We start from the raw sequence: 24,038 nt of genomic DNA, 5'->3' as shown, positions 1-24,038 counted from the left end.
CCCTTGACATTTCAAATGTGAACAATGAGACTTGTATTTCAGCAAAACTGCAAGATCCACACATAAAGTTTGGTATGATAGTAAGTGGCATTGATTCACTTCCAGCCAAACTGAGTAAATCTTATTTGGTCCAACAATAGCACCAATAACTCCTATGACCTTATAACATACTCAACATGGCTTTGTCCACAAAATCAAAACACTACAGACATTAACTTTTTGCAATAAAAATAAAAACAATTTGAATTAAGTCATGTAAAATGACTATATTGTCCTTAAATATGATCCTGAACCTAGAGAAAATCAAAAGATTACAATTACATGTGTCTTAATATTAGGTGCAGATAAATACACAAAATTTATGTACTTTTCAGAAAAGCTCAAATATATCAATTGAGGCAAATCAAGTCAAACAGTCATCTTGTCAGTTTTCAGTGTCTTATGCACTTTGTGGTTGCAGCTATGTGATCCTTTCACAACACATCTTGGGATCAAAACTGAAGCCATAGATTTGCCAGTATAAAATGAAAGTGTATCTCTGCATGGCGCAAGACAACATTTGAAAATGAACATATTGTTGACATGTATGATATCCCATTTGAGGAGAAAATCTTCAGAGAATAAACATCTTGCTAACCTTCAAATAACATGATGAGACTACTGGTAATACACCAAGAAAGTTTTTTTTTTCAAAAATGCTGACCGTCAGGGACACAATCAACCAATAAAGAAACAAACTTCCTCCCAATGTGACTAACATAATGAAAGTTACAGAATGCAACACCCACCAGCTGTATATCTCAATACCTTTCTCACTTGTGATGACAATGTTTTAATTGATCTCAATATTTCCTGTTGACCCCAAAAAAAGGTTCTTTTCCATTTTATTACAACCTGGTAAATAGTTTTCACAGTGCCACTTTGCACTGCGACCAGGTGAACATTACAGTATTGGCACATACTAGGACATCTTCCCTTTAAGGTCACCAGGATTACTGTGAGATATGTAGAACTCAAGAGTTTCACAAGACAGTAAATGAACTCTCCTTGCACAGCCCGGCAGATACATTAATAAAGTACCAAGTGTATGCTGATCTATTACTGCATTCAATTAAGCTTTTGCTGACAAAGTGTGTGTGGCAATTCCACAGCATATTTTTCAATGATAACATTACATGCAATTTAAAAATACACAAATTGGTACAATTTCCTTATTAAAAATCAATTTGATTCTTGAGGTCTTTATATACAAAAAAAAAACCTTCGCTCTTGTAAACAGGATAGGAATGCGTCACCTAAACAGGACCAGCGGTCCAGAAAGTGTATTGTTCCACTTTCCATGCAAATTAAAAAACAAAAACATAAAATCATGCAGTTAAAACTTCACATGAATTTTAAAAAGCATAGTCACTTTGCATTCCTTTTGGTGTCTGTAAAGCACTGTAGAACTTCAACTTGGACCTTCTTTGAGAGTCTAGGCTGTTTAAATCAGCATCATGAGGTTTTCCATCTTATCAAGTAGTTCGAAAAAATAAAGTAAAATAAGCAGCAAAGGACTTGGCTCCTCCAAACAGTGGCACCACAGACTCTGCTCCAGCTGGTCCTCTTAACTGACCACATCTTGATAGATGGAGTTGGTTGTGGTGAGACCAAAGATGAAGGCTCCCGTTGTAACCATGACAACACCGAAGATTACCAAGCCATGCCAGCTGTGAAGGACAGCAAACACTTGCATTTTAATGAAGTCAGTTTATTCAAATCTCGATAAATGTTTATGAAGTTTGGCAGAAAAAGCCCAAGGTGGTATTAAACAATAATGGCATCCTGTCTCAAAAACTGTCAATACGGCTTCAGCGATGACAGATTTGAGCACAGCTGCCATTTCCTTATTTCTTTAAAGGTCTAATTCATGAACTGAAATCATTCAATCACACAACTGACCTCTCACGACTGACAAAATAAGATTTTCAGCACTGACGTGCAGGTTGGATGTTTGCCAGGAATTAATTTGTGTAGTTCTGTAATGCAATCTTTTTTGTAATTTGCAATTTTGTAATTTGAAAATTATCAATTGTACAAAGTGCGGTACTGGTTCTTCTCAAGGAAAAATTTTTTTTAATCATGACAAGGGTTTATTAAAAATGACAGGCACTGTAATTTTATTTCAGATTTGGCAATTAGAAAATTCATATCTATTCAAGCCCCTATAGTGTGCCAACCCGTGCAAATCCTGTGCCTGTCACTTAATGGTCAAAGTGTTAAATTTGCGTTGCACGCTTCTAGACGACGTTGGTATTGGGGAAATTCAAGATCTGCTTTGGATCAGTTGTAGCAAAAAAAGGAAGCTATGATGCATCCTGCAGCCATTCAACAGCCATCCTGCGTAAACAGCATTTCCGTGCTGACATTTAGAAAACGTGCAGCATCTTACCTGGCAGATCGACTGTCTGTCTCTGACAGTTTGGCTTGCATCAAACACAAACCTGTTCAATGAAAGACACAAATTAAATGAATATCCTTTTTGAAAATAGAGTATCTGGAAATGTGCACTCTCAGTGAGGTAGCAGTACCTGGGAAGACAAAAATAAAACAAGCGGCCAGTCCTCCGATCAGTGAGATGACCCGGCCAATGTCTGGGATGAAGAGTGCCAGGACGAGGGTGACCACAAACCACACCAGCGTCTGCAGGATCCTTCGCCTCTGCTCACGACGCACACACACCTCGACCTGCTCTCCTTGGAAACGTAACCAAAGACCCTCGATAACGGCTCTAGAAGGACAAAGTCACAGCAGTGCACTGAGGAAATGTTGCAATAGTGAAGAATATCAATGGCATCAAGGTAACTTTGGCCTGTAACAATGATTCCATTATCTCTGAACTTCAAATATGTTTAGATGTTATACTTTTTCAACTTTTGGAATTAACATCTAAGAGAGATTATCTTGATACAATAAACTCTGAAATTCCTCTGGCACGTAAGCTCCAGGATTCAAACAGTCAGATACAGGAAGAGCCAGAGTAAGGCGTATTCATTACTTCATCTTACCTGCCACAGAAATGCAAAATGGGGTAGGAGGTGACCACGCAGACTACAATAAAAGCTCTAGCAATGGCCACTGCAATATCATCTGGAGGGTATGACATCAGCACATCCTGACTGACACTGGACCCAAACGTTAGGAAGCCACAGACACCTGGGGAGACAGACCATGAGCAAAACACATCAGCATGTCACAAGCCATCTCACTTGCATGGGTCAGCTACTCAAGATAAGTTTGCATACCAACATTTAAAAGATGGAGTAGAAACTGTATTATCTAAGGACATTACTAGAATGAATATACCTGTTCCCGTGTAAACAAAGAGGCAGATTATCATGCTGAGAGTGACAACTAGTCCCCAAGGTTTGAGTTCTTTCCTGCTCATGCTGTTGAACACTGGCACACAGCTGACATGGCACTGTGGAGATAACAGATGGGAGGCAGCTCAATTTTACTTAAACTCCCATTACAATGCAAGTATTACATTGAGTTAATTTATATGAAGAGTTACCTGGAAGCCAAAACATATGGTCGGCATTGCATTGAAAACTGCCGTCCAGGAAGCAGCACTGTGAGTAAATGTAGTATCTGAGGTTATTCACTTGATTAACATAGTTCCTTCTTGAGTGTATTATTAACAAACTCAAATGCTCTCATACTTAAATGTTTCGCTTTTTTAACAGGGCTCACCCAGTGGGAAGATATCCCGGAGAGATCTCTCTATCAGGCCATATGTATTTTACAATGACCACAATGGTAACATACCAGGTCCCCATCACACTCAATGCGCTAAAGGGAAATAAACACACATGAACAACTTAAGGTGCAATTTAAGAAAAGGTCACCAATAATGTATATGTGGGAAATGAGAATAAACTGAAAAATGCTGTACCTGGCGTATTTTTGAAAGCCAATCTCTTTGGGGATGGACAAAGGGAGAATAACAAGGACTGCGGTAATGACGATTGTTAATTTACGGTCTGTGTACCAGTGGCTGCTCATGGTACCATCAACGCCGCGATCCACTACAGCTATCACTGCAAGCAAAACCCAGGAAGGAGAGAATTTTGTGGAACTGACCACCAAAACACATAAAGAATTGAAAAACATGTACCATGACAGGAATTAACTGTGCAATGACGGACACATGGCCGCAATTATGTTATAAATGCTGCAGCCACCCTGTTCATTTCAGGGGGTAGGATCAGAATCAGAATATTTTATTGATCCCCTAGTGGGAAATTACTTTTTGTTGGCAGCAGCTTCTGCTACAGAATGGAGTGGGGAAGAATCAAAATTGAACTCTATATGAAAATGAAAGAATTAAAATTACGAATAATAGAAATAAAATAAAAAGAACAATAAAGATCAAAAGAAATGAATACAAATAAATTTAAAGGGATGTGAATATATAAAAATATTGGTAACGTATACACATGTGTATTTACAAGTACATGTACACGGCAGAGGGAGGAGAAGTGACTACTGTCTTTTTTCAGGAGAAACAGAAGTGAGATTTCCTCCTTATCAGCATGCTGTTTTGCAGAAATGCATAACTGAGTCACATGAGAGACACATTCACGACACTAAAAGGCTGAGTCGCGTCTTCCTCGGTATTCTTTGACCTCATCATTGATAGCATGGACTTTTTTTTCCCTGGACAGTTATCAGCACTACTGCAAGGCACCTTTGTTTAGAACAAACAGGCCAAAAAGGATAAGGAAATATGGAGGACGGGATATTAAATAAATGCCAGATTTTAACTGACACATGGCACTGAGAGCAGTTCATGGGCATAAATATAGCACAAACATACAGAAGGATTCTGAGAAACCAATGAAACAACCCAGAAAATGTGTAAGTGTTTTATTGGACTGCATCAGAGTGAAAATACTTACAGCGATCTAGCTGGTCTCCAATGACAATAAAGAAAGCAATGCAAGTGCCAAAGGTGTAGACAGCAATAGCCACTTCGCATATCACTCCTGTGACTTTTCCGCACGTGGCTCGAACAACCTCCTGATAGGTGCTTTCATTACTGACCTGAAGGAAACAGAGCAGGTGAAAAAATGTGACCATGGTGTCAAATGTGGCATGGAATAGCTACAGAAAGTCAAGCTTGGATCAGGTTGCACTTAGCAATCACCGGCTATCAAGTAGTACTACTGTTTAGTACACTGCAGAGAATTTTTCAAATTATCCAGGATCTAAGGGAGGGGGGGTACTTGGCAAATACTGAATGAAGGTACAATGTTTTAGGAGGATATTTACGCTCAACTGGAGTGCGTAAATTTTTAAAAATCATCCCATCAGCAACTCTTTTTTTCTGATACATTTAGGCCATTCGGGAAGTGAAAGTCTATGCGTAACTGGTCTGAATGCTTACACATTACGGGAGGAAAAACAAGACAAGAAAGACTTGTGAGTTTCAGCAGTGTTTGTTGGATAAAATAGTCAGCGGAGTAATATTAAAATAAACTGCTTTGAGTTTATAGAGTTTTATATGAGTTTGAAACCAACCTGGGAGCAGTAGCCCAAAATCACCAGTCCAGTTATGATGAAGACCAGCATGAACTGAAAGAAACAGCAACAGGAAGCATCACATTAATGTTAACAGTTGAAATCAAACTGAAAATCAATGTGTATGTGTGTGTGCTGAAGTCAGATGAAAATATTTTCAAATATAGACAATTGGACAAAAATGTTGTTAAAACTCACTATTCTTGTTACAATCACAATGGAAAAGTTTAAAGTCAAATTTTACTTAAATATTTCTACTGACAGATAAACACTGTTTCTGTGGGTTTAGGTTGCAGAGTTGGATAGATCAACACTCCTCAAACTAAAGCATCTCAGATGGCAATTTGTAATTCATTATTGAAACTATCTAAAAATGAAGTTTGCCTCCAAGATAATTAAATTGCAGCAGCCTGAATGAACAACCCCAGGCTAGGGATGCATCAGTCATGAATTCTAACTGTTCTGTGAATCTGTTCTTGTCAGTGAATGACAGAGGGAAGAGCCATGTCTGTTTTTCTTGTGAATATGCGGTCCTGTATCATATACTGTATGTTTTAAAACCATAAAAAATTGGGTTCATAGTGGTCTTGTAGGAGTTTGATTCTATTTGAATAATTCGCAAAAAATGAAAATACAATTGTGAAATGAAATTATAGGGTTGTTCATTTAACCAAGGATAAATTGAAATATTAACGACATCGTAGGCTTCAGTAACAATACTGAGTAATTAAAGGGAGGTAAGAAAGCCTGCCATTACTACCGAGCTGAAGCAAAGGATCATGCTTGGAGTCTGGGATCTCCTCACCATTTGTAGCATCACTCCGGCCATAACTCCTCCAGCCATATTGAAGGCTGCTGGGAAATTGAGTAGACCGGCTCCAAGAGCAGCGTTCACCACGATAAAAACAGCTCCCAAAGATGACACTCCTCTGCCCCTCCTGTCCGTCTCCAGATGCTGAACAGAATCAACACTGGGACTCTGCAGGAGCCACGCCCGCTCGCCTGGATCATTACTCCCTACTGCAGCCCAGTCTTCAACATCTGTGTTAATTGCCATGAGCCAAGAAGCCGCAGCTCAGATTGCCTCGGGGTCTTGTGCGCCTTACAAATGTAGCTCCCCACTTTCTGGATCAAGGCAGAGGTGATGAAAATGTTTGGTCTGACAGCCAAAAATGGTCTTCCAAAAATAGAAGAGCAGCTGATGTTGTTGGGCAAAAGAATAATCAACAGTGTATCGTTGGCGCCATTTGGTGATCTGTTAAAAAAAAAAACAAAAAAAAAAAATTTTTTTGCACTTAAGAGACTTGGTACAGGGAAAAAACAAGAGAGCATCAACATGGCAATATCACTGATCAAAACATGATGAAAATGAATTCAAATGAGCAAATGAGTAGTTGAGTCAATAGTTAAATCAGAGGTCAGTTGCTGTAAATACCATGATTCCTAATCAAGTATCCTTTAAAAAATCATTAGGTTAAACAAACATGTTTATCTTGTTATCTCAATCAATTTCCCTGTGAGCTGGAGAGGGATGACATCTTGGGTTTCTTTCAAACACAATTTGTCTGAGGACAAGCTGTGATTGATATTTTTTCAACATTTAATTGTTTATTTTTTTTGTTTTTTGTAACATAAGGATGACAGTAGGTCACAATGACATATAGGTATCTGAATTAATACTGTAGCACATGCCTCTTTGGTACGTGAAACAATCCCTCAGTGAAGAATGCATACCTTCAGCCCTGACAAACGAGATGGGTCCAGCGCTGCACATCAGGAGCCTGCTGGACAGAACAATGTTAGATAGACGGTCAAAGGATATACCTTACATGGTTAAAGATACTTAACATTAAAACGATAATAAATATTAACGTCTTTGTCGGGTTAGCCAACGTTGTGGAGGCCAAAACATAGTAGAATTCTTCGTTTTTGGGGCGTCTGACAGCTCCACGTCAGAGTATTGATAAGATAAGTAAACCCGTGCATCTCAGCGGATGTCTGGAGGACTTATGACAAAAGGATCGTTGCCACTGGGAACAAGGGAATGTGCTGATGATAGGGGGAATCTTGTCCATTCTCCCACACAGACACAACCCCGGCAGGCCTTGTTGAAACACATACGGCTAATGTGTCTATAATGACTGTTTCCATTAACCTCGGCGAAACAACGCTCTCTGCCAAAGTCAAACCTCGGCGTTTGAATCCTCCAGCGGCTAGCTAGTATACCATAGCATTGTCCGGCTAAATATAAAACATGACGCTCATTTTTACCGAAATAGACCAACACTAAAAAATCGTTCATGTCGTTTACCTTGCCTCTGACTACGGCGCAGCAATGAGATGTAAAAGAACAGAAGGCAGATGTTTTGCTGCGGTTCCCCAGCTGTGTCCGGTAGCCTCCGCCGGAACGACTCAACTGAACTGCTTGTTTTGGGCAGGCTTGCTGTCGGCTGAGGGACACGTGACCCGCAGTCACGTGATTCGAGCTTGAGCAGAGGTGACCAGGAGTTCCAACGAGGAAATGACTTAAAATAAAATGTGTAAATATGTAATAAAATATATTTATTTATTTACCCTTGACCACGCCGACCCTACGTCAGTCAGATATAACCATGTTTTTACACCTCTTAAACAAATTCGATTTAATCAATTTCATTTTTAACGCTCTGATGCTTGTAATGACATCTTGCAAAAGTGCTCTGTAGACAAAGTAAAATACCATACTTAATGTTTGTGTGTGTGTGTTTGTGTGTGTTTACCTAATGAAAAAATTATCACATCAAAACTTTGAAGTGTCACATGTCCATTTTGGCCATTTATTCTCTGGACCCCAGTTGACCTTCCATTTCTCTGCATGGCATCTATTTTCAAGTCCTGTCCCACAACTCTTCTTTGGTGTGAGGTTTTGGATTAAATTAACTTCTAAATTGACCTTAATTTTTAAGTAACTTATTCCATGAAGAAAAGTGTCAGGGGTACTATGTGATAGAAGACTATCAGCCAGAAGGAAAGGAAAGGTTTACAAGACAGTGGTGAAACCGGCGATGCTGTATGGCCTAGAAACAGTTTCAATGACAAAAAGACAGGAGGCTGAGCTAGAGGTCGCAGAGATGAAAATGCTAAGGTTCTCTTTAGGAGTGACCAGGATGGATAGGATCAGGAATGAGTCTATCAGAGGGACGGATCATGTTAGATGTTTTGGAGAGAAGATTAGAGAAGCCACACTGAGATAGTTCGGTCATGTTCAGAGGAGGGAGAGTGAATATATCGGTGGACGGATTCTGGAATTGGAGCTGCCAGGCAGGTCTAGAGGAAGACCAAGAAGAAGATTTATGGACGTAGTGAGAGGATATGAAGGTAGTTGGTGTGAGAGGGGATACAGAGAATAGGGTTAGATGGAGAGGGTTGATTTGCTGTAGCAACCCCTGAAGGGAAAAGTCGAAAGGAGAAGATTCCCATAATTGCATGTTGCCAAACAACAAATATAGAGTTGGATAATAGAAATACCATGCCTTATTAAAATTATTAATTTATCCTTGATTAATCTGTCACGGGGAAATTTGTTCTCTCCAATTAACCCGTCATGGGTGAATCATGAGCTGTAGGCTGCTGTCAACCAGCACCAGGGGAACAGTCAGGGGTTCAGTGTCTTACTCAACACTTCGAAACACAAGGAGCCGGGAATCGAACCAGGAATGTTTTCGGTTCCAAAGACGATTGCTCTACCTCTATATACCCTGTGTGTGAGATTATTTACACTAAAGCGCAAAGATTCAATTGAATAGATGAGGGCCTTAACCAAGTCACATTAGTGTGATCACAACAAAAATAAAACCAGTATCCTCTAGGTATTTATTGTTGTTTAACAATGCACATGACCTATGATCCTTTACATCACAACAGAATGTAGAACATGTGGGCAAAGCGATGTTTCAAACACATGAAGATATTTGGGTATACCTCCACATTCCATGAGTGATCAACCAATGTTCTGTTCATTCTCAATCCCCGCAGAGACTATTGAAATCTCTACTACAAAATACAGATCGGGTCATTTGATTTGGGCCACGGTAGAGTATGAAAAACATCTTAATGATAGAATTCATAACATGCATACACCTCCGCTCCATACTGAGAGGAAGTCTTTCACTTGACTTTGAGTGCTTTTGTGTGTTCAGAACGGTCTTGAGGAAACTGCTGCTCTGTAAGTGACTAGACTGAAACCAAAAATGCAGTTTAGGAGTCACAAGTAACAGAAAAAGACTGAATACAAAGCAGATAAATAGGTAAGTTCCAAAGACAATAGGAGACCAAATTGCAGAATAACTGATTAGTTCAGACAAATCAACAATGATTAGACTGATAATGTACTGGTTGGGAGTTTCAATGATAAAAAGCAAGTCAGATTAATACTGACACTAAAACAGTGCATCACTGCTTATAAAGTGCTAAAACTGCCATTTAAATTAAACAAACAGTGACATTTCTAAAGAAGTTTTCAAAAACATACAGTGCTCTCAATTTGTACCTCGACTTGACCACATTTATCTCCAATGTTGATTCTCTTATGAGTTGTTGGATATTGAAAGACAACGGACAACTGTTGTTTTCCACACAATAAATAAGCAAAGATAGGCTATCTCAGTCAGTGGAAGAACACATCAACAATTTAGCAGGGGTGGGGGCTCTTCAGATAAGATTTCTATTGTTCAGAGAAAAAAAAAAAATACCAAGATGGGGGAAAAAATGAACCATTTAAAGAACAGCAATCATTTTTGTGTCGGAAAAGCTGAAATCGTGATGAAGTCCGATCAAAATGATGTCATGTCTAACTATACTTTTTTTCCTATCAGTGGAATGAAGGAGAATGAATGACAAAGACATCTCCTTTCAACACTGCTGTTCCGAATCTGTAGCTCCAAGCAGGATCCACTCTACTTTGAGACGGAGTGGATGGCCTCCGCCAGGTATCCTACATTCCCAGAGGACACACCTGCCATGGAAATTCTGCCATCCTTGGTCATGTACACTGAAAAATCTTTTGTCAGGCGCTCCACCTGCAGGAAATTAAAAACAGCTGGGTAAGGCAGTAGCAATATTTGCTTAAGCATTTAGTTTGATGCTCATCCGTATGCTAAATAACATCCACAAGACTGTTTTGTTGTCACATTTTTTTTTAAACAGACAGGAATTTTATTGTTTGTTGTAAACTCAGTTTGTCAAACCTTTGATGAGGAACTTTTACTTTTCCTTTTTTTGCCACTTGTGTGACACTTATATTACAAAAGAGCTCAAACACATTTTGTTCACAGATCTCAATACTTTGTGCACAGTAAACAAAACAAGAAGCACTTAGGTTGATAAAATGTGAAGGATTATACATAAAATACTACAATTCTGTTCAAATGTTAAAATGGATGATCAAATATTTGGTATTCCTTAATACAGAATTCAAATTCTGACTGACAACTATTAAACATTCTCATAATCTCTTGACAATAAGTATAATAGTCTGTAATAATGAAACATGAAAGTACTTTTCATTGGACCTGGAACATCCACAGAAACACTATTTGGAACATTTAGCCTTGCACTAATTCATCCATCTCAATATTTAAAGTTGAAGCTGGTGTGATGACTTCGGTCAGAATGGATAGTCTCAAAACAAAAAGACTATAGCTAAAATGGAATTGATGTGTGTAAAATTTGCGGTTCTATTGAACACCCTACTGACTAAACCAGGGGTGTCCAAACTTTTTGCAAAAAGGGCCATATTTGGCAAGGTGAAAATGTGTGAAGGAACAGAAACAAGCTATTTCATGTTTTTTTTTTTCATTGCAAATGTCTTAGCACAGAACACAAATCTAAAGTTTTTATCAAAATAACTCCGTCTTTCACATTTGAATACAACATAAAATGAGGATAAAGTCTGTTTGGAAAAAAAACTTTCAGAAAGATTAAGCATATCTAGGTTCATTTAAAATATTACAAATCATTTACAATTAAATGCTCACCATGAACTTCTAAATTTAAACCTGTGAATAGGAAAATTATTCAGAGGCACAAAACACTGAGGCCCATATGAATTCTTGTATGACTCGTTATCAAATAGGAGAAATACAAGTGTTTTTCCTTTTTTTCCATTTTAGGTTCAGATCAAAAATACGAAGTAGAAAAACGGGCTGCCAGACCAAATTAGATTTTATTATTGATTTTATGGCAGAGGCTGCGGGCCGGTGTAAATTTGAACATGGGCTGCATTTTGCCCAAAGGCCGGAGTTTGGACGTGCCTGGACTAAACTGGACTTAATGCCTTCTTTCCTCTGCTACAATTTAACGCGTGAACCAGCTCTCCAGAATCAGACTTGCATTGTGTGCATATGTGTGTGTGTGTGTGTGCATATGTGTGTGTGTGTGCATATGAGTGTACCTGTTCAGGCTTGAGTCCAGTAAAGCAGAACATGCCAATCTGGTCAATGACGTGTTGCCAGTTGTGGCTGGAGCCGTGCTTTTTCAGTCCCGCCACCAGCTGCTCTCTCATTTTGATAATGCGATTGGCCATTCCATGTACCTCCTCCAGCCTGCAAACAAATTAGGGTATAAAGCCCAATATTATATATTTTTAAACATACTTGGATCTGATATGGTTGGTTCCTTATCAGAGCTGTGTAGCTTAACTTTTTTTTTTCCGAGTAAAATACAGATACAGATACTCATTAAGAACAATCTCACAAGTTTTTACCACAGCGAATGCAGTTCCGGTGTGCTGAGGATTGTTGAGGCAATTCTGGCGCCATTCATCGGTGGATTGGAATAAATGGGCCTGATCAGAATCTTCAGTTGAGACTCTACTCTCTTTGCCTCCTCGCTGTCCTTACACACTACAGTAAAGCCTCCAACACGTTCACCTGGGAATAAGAAAATAAATACAGTCTGTATATATATAGAGAGATAGATTGATATAAAAAAGCTTAAATGTAAAAGAAAAATGAATTCATCCATCCATCTTCCCCCGCTTATCCAGCGTCGGGTCACGGGGGCAACAGCCAGAGCAGTGAGGCCCAAACCTCCCTCTACCCCGCCACATTGTCCAGCTCTTCTGGGGGGACCAAAAGGCTTTCCCAGTGTGTCCTGGGTCTTCCTTGTGGTCTCCTCCCAGATGGACATGCCCAGAATACCTCCCCTGGGAAGCCTCCAAGAGGCATCCTGACCAGATTCCCGACCCAGCAGACCCTCTTCTCCAGCACCTTACCAGTGAGATTGAGGCGTGTGACCCCCCTGTATTTGGAGCACACCCTCTGATCAGCCAGTCTAGCGGCACTGTCTCAGACACCCTCGCAATGCGGCAGAGGCATGTCGGCCAGGACAGCCCTACAGCATCCAGAGCCTTGAGGAACACAGGTCAGACCTCATCCACCTGCGGGCCCCACTACTGAAGAGCTTTTTGACAGCTTCAGCAACTTCAGCCCTGGAAATAGGTGTGTCCTCCGATCACAACTGATCACTACCACCAGGTAGTGATCAGTTGACAGCTCCGACGATACGACCACAAGGCCCATCAAAGAACCATAGCCTAAGGTGTGCTGGTGCCAAGTGCACATATGGACTCCTCTATGCTTGAACATTGTATTTGTTATGGACAATCATGTTTGTAATGGACAATGCATGGTGAGCACAGAATTAAAATGAATTATTTGGTTTTGTTGGGTCCAATTGGTGATGGTAGAATAAAGAATACAGGCACTTTATGTACAACTATGTCCTAAAATAAAGATTTGCTCTAACATGCTCAGCTGGCAAGACTGCGAAGCTCAAGGGGCAATGATGTAACTTAAGTCAATAAAGCCATAAATTGAACAACTGGAACAATGGATATTGTGTTATATTATCCCTTCTCACTGCAGAGCTGAATACAGCTCTCTTGCAAAAAATGATACTTGTTTATACAAAGCCTGTCACACAGAACACCATTATATTTACCCTTTACACAAATTGATTGGTGACATGCAGGCACAAGTGCTCAGTAAATGATCGCTGTCTTTAGAGTAGAGTAATGAGGAGAGTAATCCTGCCTGCGGAAGGCACGATGAATTAGATACAAGCTAGAGAAAAGTACATTAACTATTCATTTTCACCAATGGTATCATTAACTTTGAAACCCCTCATAGTTAAGGCAAGATGAGCTGACCAGTAGAAAGTAATTTGATATTTAGTGCTTTAAATATGAAAGTCAACGTGAATGGGATCATCACAGCCAAGTAAGTTTTACCATTAGGTGTCAGTAAAGTACAAGGATCACCATGGTCAATCATTCAAGGTACCCTCGTCTAATCTCAGAATAGTACTGGTAGTTGAAACCAAGTACTTCAGTGCATGGTTTTTCAGCTTACAAGATGACTCACCATAGAGACCCATGTTCTTAGCGAAGGACTGGGAAAGCAGGATGTTGTGCCCCTGTTCAATGAAGTAGCGCACGGCCCAGGCATCGCGATCAATGTCTCCACTGGCAAATCCTTGGTAAGCCATGTCAAAGAACACAAGCAAGTTCCTTTTCTACAAAGATAGGATAAAAGGGGCAGCAGAGAGAAGATGAGAAAAGATACAAGTGGTCAATCAATCACCCAGGTGATAACTTGCAGGTAAGGTAACTCTCCAGTCTGAACTATCAATGACACTGAGAATCAGATAAAGAAGAAAACACTTTTTTTAATCAATGTGTGGTTGTAAAAATGTCCTCTTAGAGATACGGGAACACACGCACCTTCACAATGTCAGAAATTTCCTTCCACTGCTCCGGCCTGGGGTCCACACCAGTGGGGTTATGGGCGCAGGCGTGCAACAAAATCACACTCTGCTCTGGGATATTCTGTGACATTAATGGATAAGTTTTGTCAAATTGTAGGTACATGTCAGATGGTTCTAATCTGGTTGGTCAATCATTTACATTTCTGACTTTGCAAACAATTTAAGTTATATCTTTCAACTTAGTTTGGTTGGCATCTCTCTCACCGAGCAGTCAAAACCCTTTTCAATGATTTACACTAACTCTGGGATTGCAGAGGCAGCCACGCGAGGCACCAATCACCCTGTCAGTATTATTATTAAAATTGTGCCACAAGGCCAAACAATCATTTGAACTGGAGGCCTCTAAATTTCTGAATGCAAAATAATTTCTTCAGAAGATCTTGGTATGTGACCCTTCTGATAGTCCTGTTTCAAATCTGTTCCTACTGCTTTCTTGCAAGGGCCAGCTTAACTCTTCCTCAATCATGGCTTACTGAAATATCCTCGAGAGCTCCTTTGAAATCAAAGCCGCAGGTGGAGGGATCATAGTATCGGTACGCTTTGAGCTGCATGCCAGCATCTCTGAAGATGGGTGTGTGGTTACCCCAGGAGGGCTTGGGCAGGTACACATCGCGTGGACCGTGGAATCGAGACTACGAGAGAATAAATTGGATTGGGTAAGTGTTAAGAGTGTTAGAATTACTTTAACAGTAAGTCATAATTACTGCGATACTACTGTGTACTCAAGAAACAGAATACCAGGGCCTTACCAGAAAGTTGGCTCCAATGCGCAGAGAGCCAGTGCCTGAGATGGTCTGCACGGTGATGTTCTGTTGAGAGCCGACAAACGCTGAACTGATTCAGAATCCAAAGTATCAGAAACCAATTCAATTAATTGTTTCGAAAAAAAACTCCAACCTACCCTGCCACTCTTCAAGACCTCATTATCAGGACCAAGAGCGAGTTGGGCGCAGACCTTGGTAAAATCCCCCAAACCACCAATGGGAAGGTATTCCTTGTCCAGCTGTTTGGCCGCAATCAAAGCCTCTGCCTATGGGTGACATGTTACCAAGGACAAAAGAATGAACTTTAGAGGCCTCCCATGACAAAGTTTTTTATATGTATGCTTTACTTAAACTCCCTTGAATGAAAAATGTTCCATGAAAACGTGGTGAAAAGAAAAAAATTCTGCTTGGTATAAATATGCGTATTCATTCCCAACCCACTTAACACTACATTGTTTCACAGTTGTGATAAGTACTCAAGGTGACAAAGCCCAAATGTACTAGTGGGAAAGATCCAATTCAATGGAAACATTTAAACCATGGTAAACTGTAAACCACCCAAATTTCTTTGGCTAAAGTAATAGAAAATAATTTAAATTAAGAAGAGGATAACCCGGGTATGAGCGTGTGTTCTTGTGGGTGCTGTTGTACCTTGCGGACACAGCTGAGCACAAAGGGCTTGCCCTGGTCATCTCTGTAGGCTCCAACCCCCAGGTTCATCTTCTTTGGGTTCGTGTCCTTCTTAAAGGCTTCGGACACGCCCAGGATGGGATCGGGGGGACCCATCTGCACTGCCCCCCACCATGAGCTGGAAAAATAAGAACATTATGAATGAAATGTTGAGCAAACATTAATATTACAATATCTGGTGTTTTCGGCAAAATTAAGTTTTGAAAAGCGAATACAAATGAACAAATACAAAATAGGGAGTTTGATTTAGCTACAATTTAATAACCAGACTACAGTAACTTCATGAATATTGTTATATTTGTTGATTTTTAAAAATCCAAACGTATTCACAATCTTCAGTTTTCCCAGCTCCACATTACTTGCGCATTATGAGCTGCTGAGTCATGCACTCCATCGTTTGGTAAAAACACAATGCCAAATCAATAACTACTGTCAATTTCTGCAACTTCAGGAGATTAAAGACTTAACTGATCAAAAGAAAAATGATTCGTCGTAAGAATATATTCCTGCACAAGTACAAGGAAAAAAGTGGACAGAACAACATTTTAAGCAGCAAATGTTAGCAACAGGTCAAATACTAAAGGTTCATGCACTCTGGTCTCAGCCTTGTTACATCATGCACTTAACAGTGGTCAAGACTTTGTAAATGGATTATATTCAAAACCAGCACCATGCGTTGTATCTTAAGGCAGAAAAAGCCATGAATGCATGATTCAGTCTGTGAAGAACATTAGGCATTCAAATTTCATTTGTAGGTTGAGGGAACAAATAAAACACTCTCTCTGCCTACCTGTTCACCTTTCAACTTATGTCACATTTTGATTTTCCATTTCAGTTCTATGTGAGGGTAAATTACCAACAGTTTAACAGCTGGAAATATTCCTCAGTAAAACAAAAACATTTTACTAGAAATTTGCTTGACATGTGAACGTCACCGTACGTTGCAGCCTTCCCTGCATTCATTTTGTCTCAGGTTTCCCATACTTTGTAAACCCTCTGAGATGCAGCTAAATTTAGGAGTAAATGCTTAGCAAAGGGCAAGAGTCTCCAATCCCTATCTATATTAGTTATAAATAATGTGTTGTCATAATTAATGTTTAATACCACTTGAAGGGCATTCAGCTTCAGGTGTACTGATTCCAGCATGAACTCAAACAGAACCTTTGATCGGGTTGGACGTCATCTTTTCAGCAAAAGCATCTGACGGTTATCAGGGATCAAAAGCCTTGGTGTTCATGTCCTATTCTCATGTGAATACTGGATGTGGATTAAAAAGAAGAGGCGTGGGAAACAACAATAGTTTCAAGTTTTTTCAAGTTTAAAAGTAGATATCAGATGACAATCATAAAAACAACAGATATTAAATTATAACTTTTCACCAGAAAGACATGGAGAACATATCAAAGCAAATTCCCCAAAATGTACTACTGCCCTGTGTATTTTAAAAAAGCTCATTTTTTTTAAATCAGTTTTGACCGAGTTTGCCCTCCAGGCCAAGCCAAAAAGGACACCGGCGCTCCAGTCAGCTACGCCGCCAGAAAGCAGCCTATCAGTGATCAGAGGCAGTTCTCAGTAGCCAATCAGCGTGCGAGGATCCGCAAGCTACGACAAGTCGCTCAGCTCAAACTGTGCGTGGGATTTGACAGCGCAGATATCCCTTTAGCGGAGAATCTGAAAACCCCACAAAAATTCATAAAAGAGACATCAAGGTGCCGTTCATTTTTCATAAAGAGAAGTGTGTTTTGAAGCGTAACGACAGTGGATAAAAGAGAAGCGACAATTGAAAAGGAAGTGGTGACGCTGACGTTCCAACGTGACTTTCATCAGTAGCGCCAAGCTGCGAGGCTATCTAAGGTCAATCCAAGAGAATATCCCACAAAACCCTGTTAATGCAACATAACATGGAATAATGAAAAGAAACAACGTAGTATAAACGTGAACACTAACGATTCCAGTCCCTTTCCCAAGGAAGCTAACCACACACCGCGTGTAAGGGCCAAATGAGAATATTTGACCCCTACTAATATTAGCTTGTCTGCTAAGGCAACTAAAATATTGACGCAGCGCAGAAGCTCCAAGCTCGCACCTTGGATTCCAAGCTTACTGTAGCTCTACCCACCTCAAGCTAGCTCTGCCGCAAAATTATTACTTACCGTCACCAAATCCAACCGCGATTTTATATTTCTACCTATTTGTTTGCCAAACTTCGTTGTTTACCTGTTACGGGTGGAGATAACTCCCAGGGATGGGGTGATGTTCCCCAGACAGTAAAACACTCTGTTAGACTTGAGCAGGGCCATCGCTGTGCTTAGCATGGGAGACGAGCCTTCTTGGATGTGGACGGATGTGAAGGGCAGCCGCGATGACGGAGCCGCGCTCCGCGTACGTGCTGACGTCACAGCAGTACGTACCTGATTATCATGAATTCATTGAGAAAGCGTGAGGCATCAGGGAGCGCTTTGTTTTTAATTACCAGAATTAAGAAAAAAATGTTTGTCAATTTTGTACTTGTTTGACTCAATAAGAAAACCATTCCAAAGTGGGAAAAAATTCCAATGCTGAGAAATCACCCCTATATTGACTCACCTCAAATTGAGTAGAAAAAAAACAGATAAAAGGTTGGAAGAGGCTACATAAAAATGTCAAATATTAGAAAAAAAAAACTTGAGAGAAAAATGAGAGAAAGCAAACTAAATCGAACAGAAGCAACTTAATGTAGGGGTCGCCACTGTAAATCGACCTTCACCATTTAACCCTATTCTCTGTATCCTCCTCTCTCACACCAACTACCTTCAAATCCTCTCACACTATGTCCATATATCTTCTCTTTGGTCTTCTCCTAGACCTCCTGCCTAGCAACTCCAATTCCAGCACATGTCTACCAATATATTCACCATACATCCTCCGTACACAACCCAACCATCTCAGTCTGGCTTCTCTGACCTTCTCTCCAAAACACCTAACATGTGCCGTCCCTCTGATGGACTCATTCCTGATCCTATCCATCCACGTCATTCCCAAAAAGAACCTCAACATTTTCATCTCTGCCATCTCCGGCTCTGCCTCCTGTTTTTTTTTTTATCAATGTCACTGTTTCTAGACCATACAGCACTGCTGGTCTCACCACTGTCTTGTACAGGCACACATAACTTATAATTCGGGGGGAAAAAGAGTAAGTTGCATGACCTCTAGTCTTTGCAGCTTGGTAGTTAATCCATGTTAGAATCTGTTAATCCTGAGATTGATGTTGAAAAAAAATCCTGACAATAGAACAGCCCACCTTTGGCCGTCAGAATAAAAGCCAATACTAATTTGAGTGCAAAGTGATATAAATATGTGGGATAATCTCCAGCAACAATGTAACAACATGACAACAGTTGTGGAAGGAAATGTCTGACGGTACACAGCAAATGCAAAATTGAAGTATGATTATTCCATTGTATTAAACAAGATATCAGTTCAGGAAGTATTTTTTGATTGCAAACCTATAATTTGCAAAAAATGATATAACTGCGGAAATATTTGCTTGTGACACTTGAGTGTGCCAGTATGTGCCAGGACAAAGTTCAATCTTCTTGTCTACAAACACAACATATCAGTACAAGTTCTGACTGAAAGAACCAGGAAACACACGATATAAACATTTTTAGATCAAAATATATTTCAGGATTATCAAAATATTTAGCATAAGTCATAGTTTAGCTCTCTTAAAATCGAAGATCTAGAAGGCTTTTCAAGAGGTAACTGGTCTTTTGATAACCTATGAGATGAAAGAACTCATGGAACAAGATCGTGGGAATATCTGAGTTTATGATGAGTTTTATTGTACTAGTTTGCCAGTTTTTATGATCTTGCTGTTTTATTGTCTCATTTTTGGCATCGCATGCAGTTGCATGCGTGCTGTTACAGCTGCTTTATGCAATAACATACTTTGTACACTAGATAGAGACATTGTACTATTGACCCTGCCTCATCAGGCACAGCGCCACAAGCTGTGTTTTGACTTTTGCCCTTTGTCAATATATTTGCCCCATTAACCTCTAAATTCCAATCAGCCTAGATATTTCAAGTCACTGTGTTCCAAAGTTATCCGTTTTTTTTTATCAAACAATATGTAATATTGTGTCACTTCCTGACATTATGTAACGACCAATGTAAGTGCAGAAGACGTACACTATGTAAATCATAAACATGATTGCACACATCAGAGATGGGGGAGAATCTGCATTACTGTTGTCACTCATGTATGCAGCTGAAACAGCAGCCTGGAGTCAAATTATACTAAGGAGCCTGAAATCCATTGAACAATTTAATTCATTTAGACAACAGTAGCCTCCACTAGACACATTAACAGGCCTGGGTGATAGGCTGCGTGCAGACAAGATATGGATGTTTGTTGCACATTCATGCCAGGGGCAAGACAAATGGAGCATGATGAGGCAAAATACAGTTTAGCCCTGCAGTTTTCAATGTATGCAGGCCAAACGTATTCATGCAACACATATCATATTTGAGGCAGCTCAAACTGCTTCTTACAGATGCCTCAAAAGTAAGCTTGTGGAATAAAAACAAAATACAGAATAAAGTTGATGTCGCCACTAAAGGATTAATTAATGGCACATTTAAGCGGCATAGAGGCAAAATCCCGCTTTGCCTGATTTGGGGATCAAGCAGTGCTCTTGAAGCAGCCAACTTCCATCATTACCTCTGGAATAGACAATCTTGAATATATCTTGGAACTAAACCATTCCGTGTTTTACAACTTTAAGTATTCATACTTACAATTCAATAAGATTCAATTTAATTCAGTGAGAAAATGGTGTCCAGACATACTTGAAATGCATCATAAATCCGATGTGGTGCGGTAGCTCAGTGTGAATTTTGAAATTTGGAACATATTGTGGGCTTTTAATGTTGTATGTAGCCTCTATTTATTAAGATCTTACTCTACCATCTAATTTTTCATCCTAATTTAATGAGAAAATATGGAAGATTTCAATTGTGTTAGTATACCCATCTGGTCTACTGAACTGCATGCACAGTACACTGTGACACAGCTCATGATACATGATACTTTAGTGTTCATATATATGATGTGAAATGCTACGGTGGATATTCATCTTTTCTTTCATTTTACAGGAAAGGGATTTAAGAACAGTTAGTTGGTTGGTTAGTCGGTTGGTTGGTTTATTGGGTTAATACCACAGTGTGTCAGCTATGCACATTCACAGTTAATCCATTTAAGCTCTGCTTAATACATGTGAACTTAATCTTTGAAATCTTTGAATCCTCATCCCGGAACATGAGTGATATCGTTGCGCTTGAACCGTTGAAAAAAAAAAAAAAAAAAGAATTCTCAATGTGACTTTGGCAACTTCTTTTTCTTTTAAACCCCCCAATGCTGAAAGTGTCATTTCGATATTGAGCTATGCTACCATCTATGCAATGTCTATTTCAAATCTGAACTTACTCCACCAAGAGAATGCCCTGGAATATTCTGCAAGTTACTTTGGAGTCACTTCATAGTATAAGAGTTCAGATAGTAAACTGTGCTTTCTGTTGCCCGAGCATGCCTGTATTGAAAATGCATGGCTTATGATGATGCTCAAATAGTGGCCACTGAGATCTCAGACTGCTGAAGAACTGAAGTCAAATATAACACAAAAAATGGTTGAATTCCTTTACCAAAAATGTAAAAACAAATTCCTCTTTGTCTGAAATACTTGATAATGTCACACGCTGGTAAAAAGGCCTCTGTATGAGTTTAAATAATTTATGTGTTACCTGTTGTAGTTGATAAAATCTCGATTGAGAGTGTGGTTGGATTATTTAACTAGTTCGCTATAGTATTCAGCTCTATTAGTTAAAAAGAGCAACCATCTTAAATTGTATTAAGAGGCTCATAGTTTTCCATTATCGCCATTATTTTCTGCTTTTACTCCCAAAAACTCCATCATCACCAAAGTAATTATTACCATAATGCACATATATAGCATGTTACTGTAATATATTGTAATGCTAATACAGGGGCAGCGCCAAACTGTTCTGTACATAATTTTGATTGATGAGTTGAGTGAAAATGTTTGGAGTGTTTCACCTCTTAAATCATGTGATTTAGCCCCTCTATGCATGACAATCACTACAGTGGACAGCTATTAACATTTTTTTAACTCAGTATATTATGGGTCATGCATCAAAGGGTTAGAAAGTAATGCCTCTTTTCTCTGTGCTGAACTTTATCATTATTAATCAATCATCATTAATTCATCCATCCCCTAAGCTTCGTTTCAGTTGAGTTTGCTCATACTTGTCCTCCAGTTCTGGAATAACCCATATTAATCCACGCCACTTCATACACCTGAGAGAAACTAAATGCATTTATGGTTTGTATCAACTCAGTCCCGCTCCCTACAAACTATAATGTGAATTCATTTTGCTTTCCTTTCAGATAGAGTGAATTTATAGCTGACAGGTGCATCATTTACCATTTCATTATAATGTTGCTGACCAGGGTCAATAACTCAAGCTTTCACTCTCTGGACACTGTAAATGGCTTATTATCCATTAAGGCTGATGCAAAGTGAATTCAGTTTTTCATTATTTGTGAAATGCCTCCTGAATTGAGTGCATTCTTCTGCTGTAAGCTCCATCCCAAAGCTACTACATTCTGGGGAAATTAAGATGACCGTTTTTCCCTTATCCTGTTGGTAGTCGCTGGTTTGATGGACCTGTCACACTGTCATAGCTTTAAATGCCAACTTTGCTGGCCTTATATATAAATTCATTTTACCTCAGACTGAGCAGAGGTCTCATCATTCAGGATGTTTGGGGATATTGTTCATGGACTTTCAACTTTTGTCAGAATGAAAATACTGTATATCTTGGTAAGCAATATAATCAAAAGCACCAAGGTGCTTCCAAGCTGTAAATAAATACCAATGATGAATGGAATTGAAGTATTTACATTTTCTGGGCACTCCAGAATAATCTTATCCAGCCAAGATACTTTTAGACTGTCATATATTGTAAGTTACTGTGAATATACTGTGTGTAACATACATACTGTGACATGAACAAGCTTGGGTACAGAGTAATACCTGGATCTAGTAAAAGGGGATGAGTTATAAAACTAATGCTAGTTAACTCTTGCATTAGTGGACACGGCACTCCTTTTTAGTTCCCCTTCTATCTTCTCTGCACAAAAAATGCATACAGTGTCATTTGTTTTGTTCAAGTACAGGTGTAAAACAGAAATCTCCACCATGCAGTTTTGAATTTCTTATCATCACATCCCTTGTTTCTGCATCTCAGTGCCTGCATGTAAAACAGCGAGTTTCATCTGTTTGTTTTGCTTCCCTGTCTCATCACTCTCTCTGCAACTGGGACTGATGTGTGTGAGGGAATCAGAGCGTATATAACTCTTTTTCCTTGTTGTCAGCAGTTAACAGCTTGGACTGCATTGCAGCGTTTCACTGTGCGCCCTTGTGTTTTTGTGCACGCGTATATTTCTATACCCACATGTGTACAACACTGCACAGGGACTGTTTTGTTTGTGTGCGTGTTCACGCATATGCGTGTGTGTGTGTCTGTGTGTGTGTTGGACTGAACGTTAGTGAAGGCTTATGCTTTAAAGACAGAGTTTAATTAAAGATGAAAGTGCTCATGATTAATTGATGGAAGGTAGACTGCTCCATATTGTTGAAATATAGGGGTGTTTTGTATCTTCCCACACAGAAAAAGACTTGTGAGTGAAGTGCGTCAGTATCTCTCAAAGACCGAAGATGTGTTGTCATTTTTTTTAATACACAATGCACGGCGTGAATCTATTGTGAAGCTGTATTGGAGACCAGAGGTTTCCTGGAGGATTGGTCTTATCTGGGTTGTGCACAGATAAAAAGACTTTATGTAAAAAGACAGAAGCCATTCACTTATTCAAAATCAATTACTTGAAAGAATTAATAATTGAAATAGTAATGTTGTTTCAAGAGGCCACGTTGGCTTGTACACGTGCAGTGCAGGAAAATTCCTCCTGCTGTATTTTTCTTTTTGCGCTCGTATGTCCCACTTCAACTCAAAGAGCCACAAAAGCCTGTGAGACTCTCCGGTATGAAAAATGGAGCAGCACAAACTCTTCCCACATCTGACTCTCCGTCACCGGGAGATTGGAAAGTGAAGTTCGAGAACACGTGAACAGAAAATGGCCCCATCGCTGGGAGT

The 24,038-nt window shown here is 39.5% G+C and overlaps 2 protein-coding genes across 3 annotated transcripts; both read right to left on the bottom strand.

The window, feature by feature from the left end:
• Positions 1 to 9: 9 nt before the first annotated feature.
• Positions 10 to 7,994, bottom strand: slc38a7 (solute carrier family 38 member 7). Of its 2 annotated transcripts, none has more exons than XM_086175082.1 (13): positions 7,874 to 7,994; positions 7,297 to 7,343; positions 6,368 to 6,817; positions 5,563 to 5,616; positions 4,941 to 5,085; positions 3,935 to 4,079; positions 3,733 to 3,831; positions 3,554 to 3,611; positions 3,346 to 3,460; positions 3,048 to 3,195; positions 2,571 to 2,770; positions 2,432 to 2,483; positions 10 to 1,709 (listed from the first exon to the last, which is right to left on the bottom strand). In XM_086175082.1, exons 3-13 carry the CDS (start codon positions 6,617 to 6,619, stop codon positions 1,607 to 1,609), a joined length of 1,371 nt encoding a protein of 456 aa, XP_086031208.1. In that variant the 5' UTR covers positions 6,620 to 6,817; positions 7,297 to 7,343; positions 7,874 to 7,994; the 3' UTR covers positions 10 to 1,606. The 2 variants fall into 2 exon arrangements, with proteins under 2 accessions (XP_086031208.1, XP_086031209.1); XM_086175083.1 differs by having other exon boundaries at positions 7,297 to 7,346; positions 7,874 to 7,984.
• A 1,406-nt stretch (positions 7,995 to 9,400) lies between these two features.
• LOC147217832 (aspartate aminotransferase, mitochondrial-like) lies at positions 9,401 to 18,179 on the bottom strand. The gene is made up of 10 exons (XM_086175324.1): positions 18,039 to 18,179; positions 15,783 to 15,939; positions 15,269 to 15,397; positions 15,117 to 15,176; positions 14,841 to 14,999; positions 14,324 to 14,428; positions 13,965 to 14,115; positions 12,305 to 12,470; positions 11,993 to 12,143; positions 9,401 to 10,619 (listed from the first exon to the last, which is right to left on the bottom strand). The coding sequence occupies exons 1-10, from the start codon at positions 18,134 to 18,136 to the stop codon at positions 10,497 to 10,499; spliced, it is 1,299 nt and encodes a 432-aa protein (XP_086031450.1). The 5' UTR covers positions 18,137 to 18,179; the 3' UTR covers positions 9,401 to 10,496.
• Between the last annotated feature and the right edge of the window lie 5,859 nt (positions 18,180 to 24,038).

The sequence above is a fragment of the Fistularia commersonii genome, chromosome 27 (genome assembly GCF_037954325.1).
Source record: "Fistularia commersonii isolate RoL2024-O1a breed Wild chromosome 27, RoL_Fcom_v1.0, whole genome shotgun sequence".
Lineage (NCBI taxonomy): Eukaryota > Metazoa > Chordata > Actinopteri > Syngnathiformes > Fistulariidae > Fistularia > Fistularia commersonii.
Note: the sequence above shows the minus strand (reverse complement) of the source record. Positions and strands in the feature narration are given on the sequence as shown.

Excerpts from the sequence above, each read along its gene's own strand:
- slc38a7 (XM_086175082.1), bottom strand. The coding sequence starts at position 6,619 with ATGGCAATTAACACAGATGTTGAAGACTGGGCTGCAGTAGGGAGTAAT. Across the intron at positions 5,617-6,367 it reads CCGGAGTGATGCTACAAATG|TTCATGCTGGTCTTCATCAT; the intron begins GTGAGGAGATCC and ends TGTTTCTTTCAG. Across the intron at positions 2,484-2,570 it reads TTTTATTTTTGTCTTCCCAG|GTTTGTGTTTGATGCAAGCC; the intron begins GTACTGCTACCT and ends TTCATTGAACAG.
- LOC147217832 (XM_086175324.1), bottom strand. The coding sequence starts at position 18,136 with ATGCTAAGCACAGCGATGGCCCTGCTCAAGTCTAACAGAGTGTTTTAC. Across the intron at positions 15,000-15,116 it reads GCATTGGAGCCAACTTTCTG|TCTCGATTCCACGGTCCACG; the intron begins GTAAGGCCCTGG and ends ATTCTCTCGTAG. Across the intron at positions 12,144-12,304 it reads CCGGAACTGCATTCGCTGTG|GCTGGAGGAGGTACATGGAA; the intron begins GTAAAAACTTGT and ends ATTTGTTTGCAG.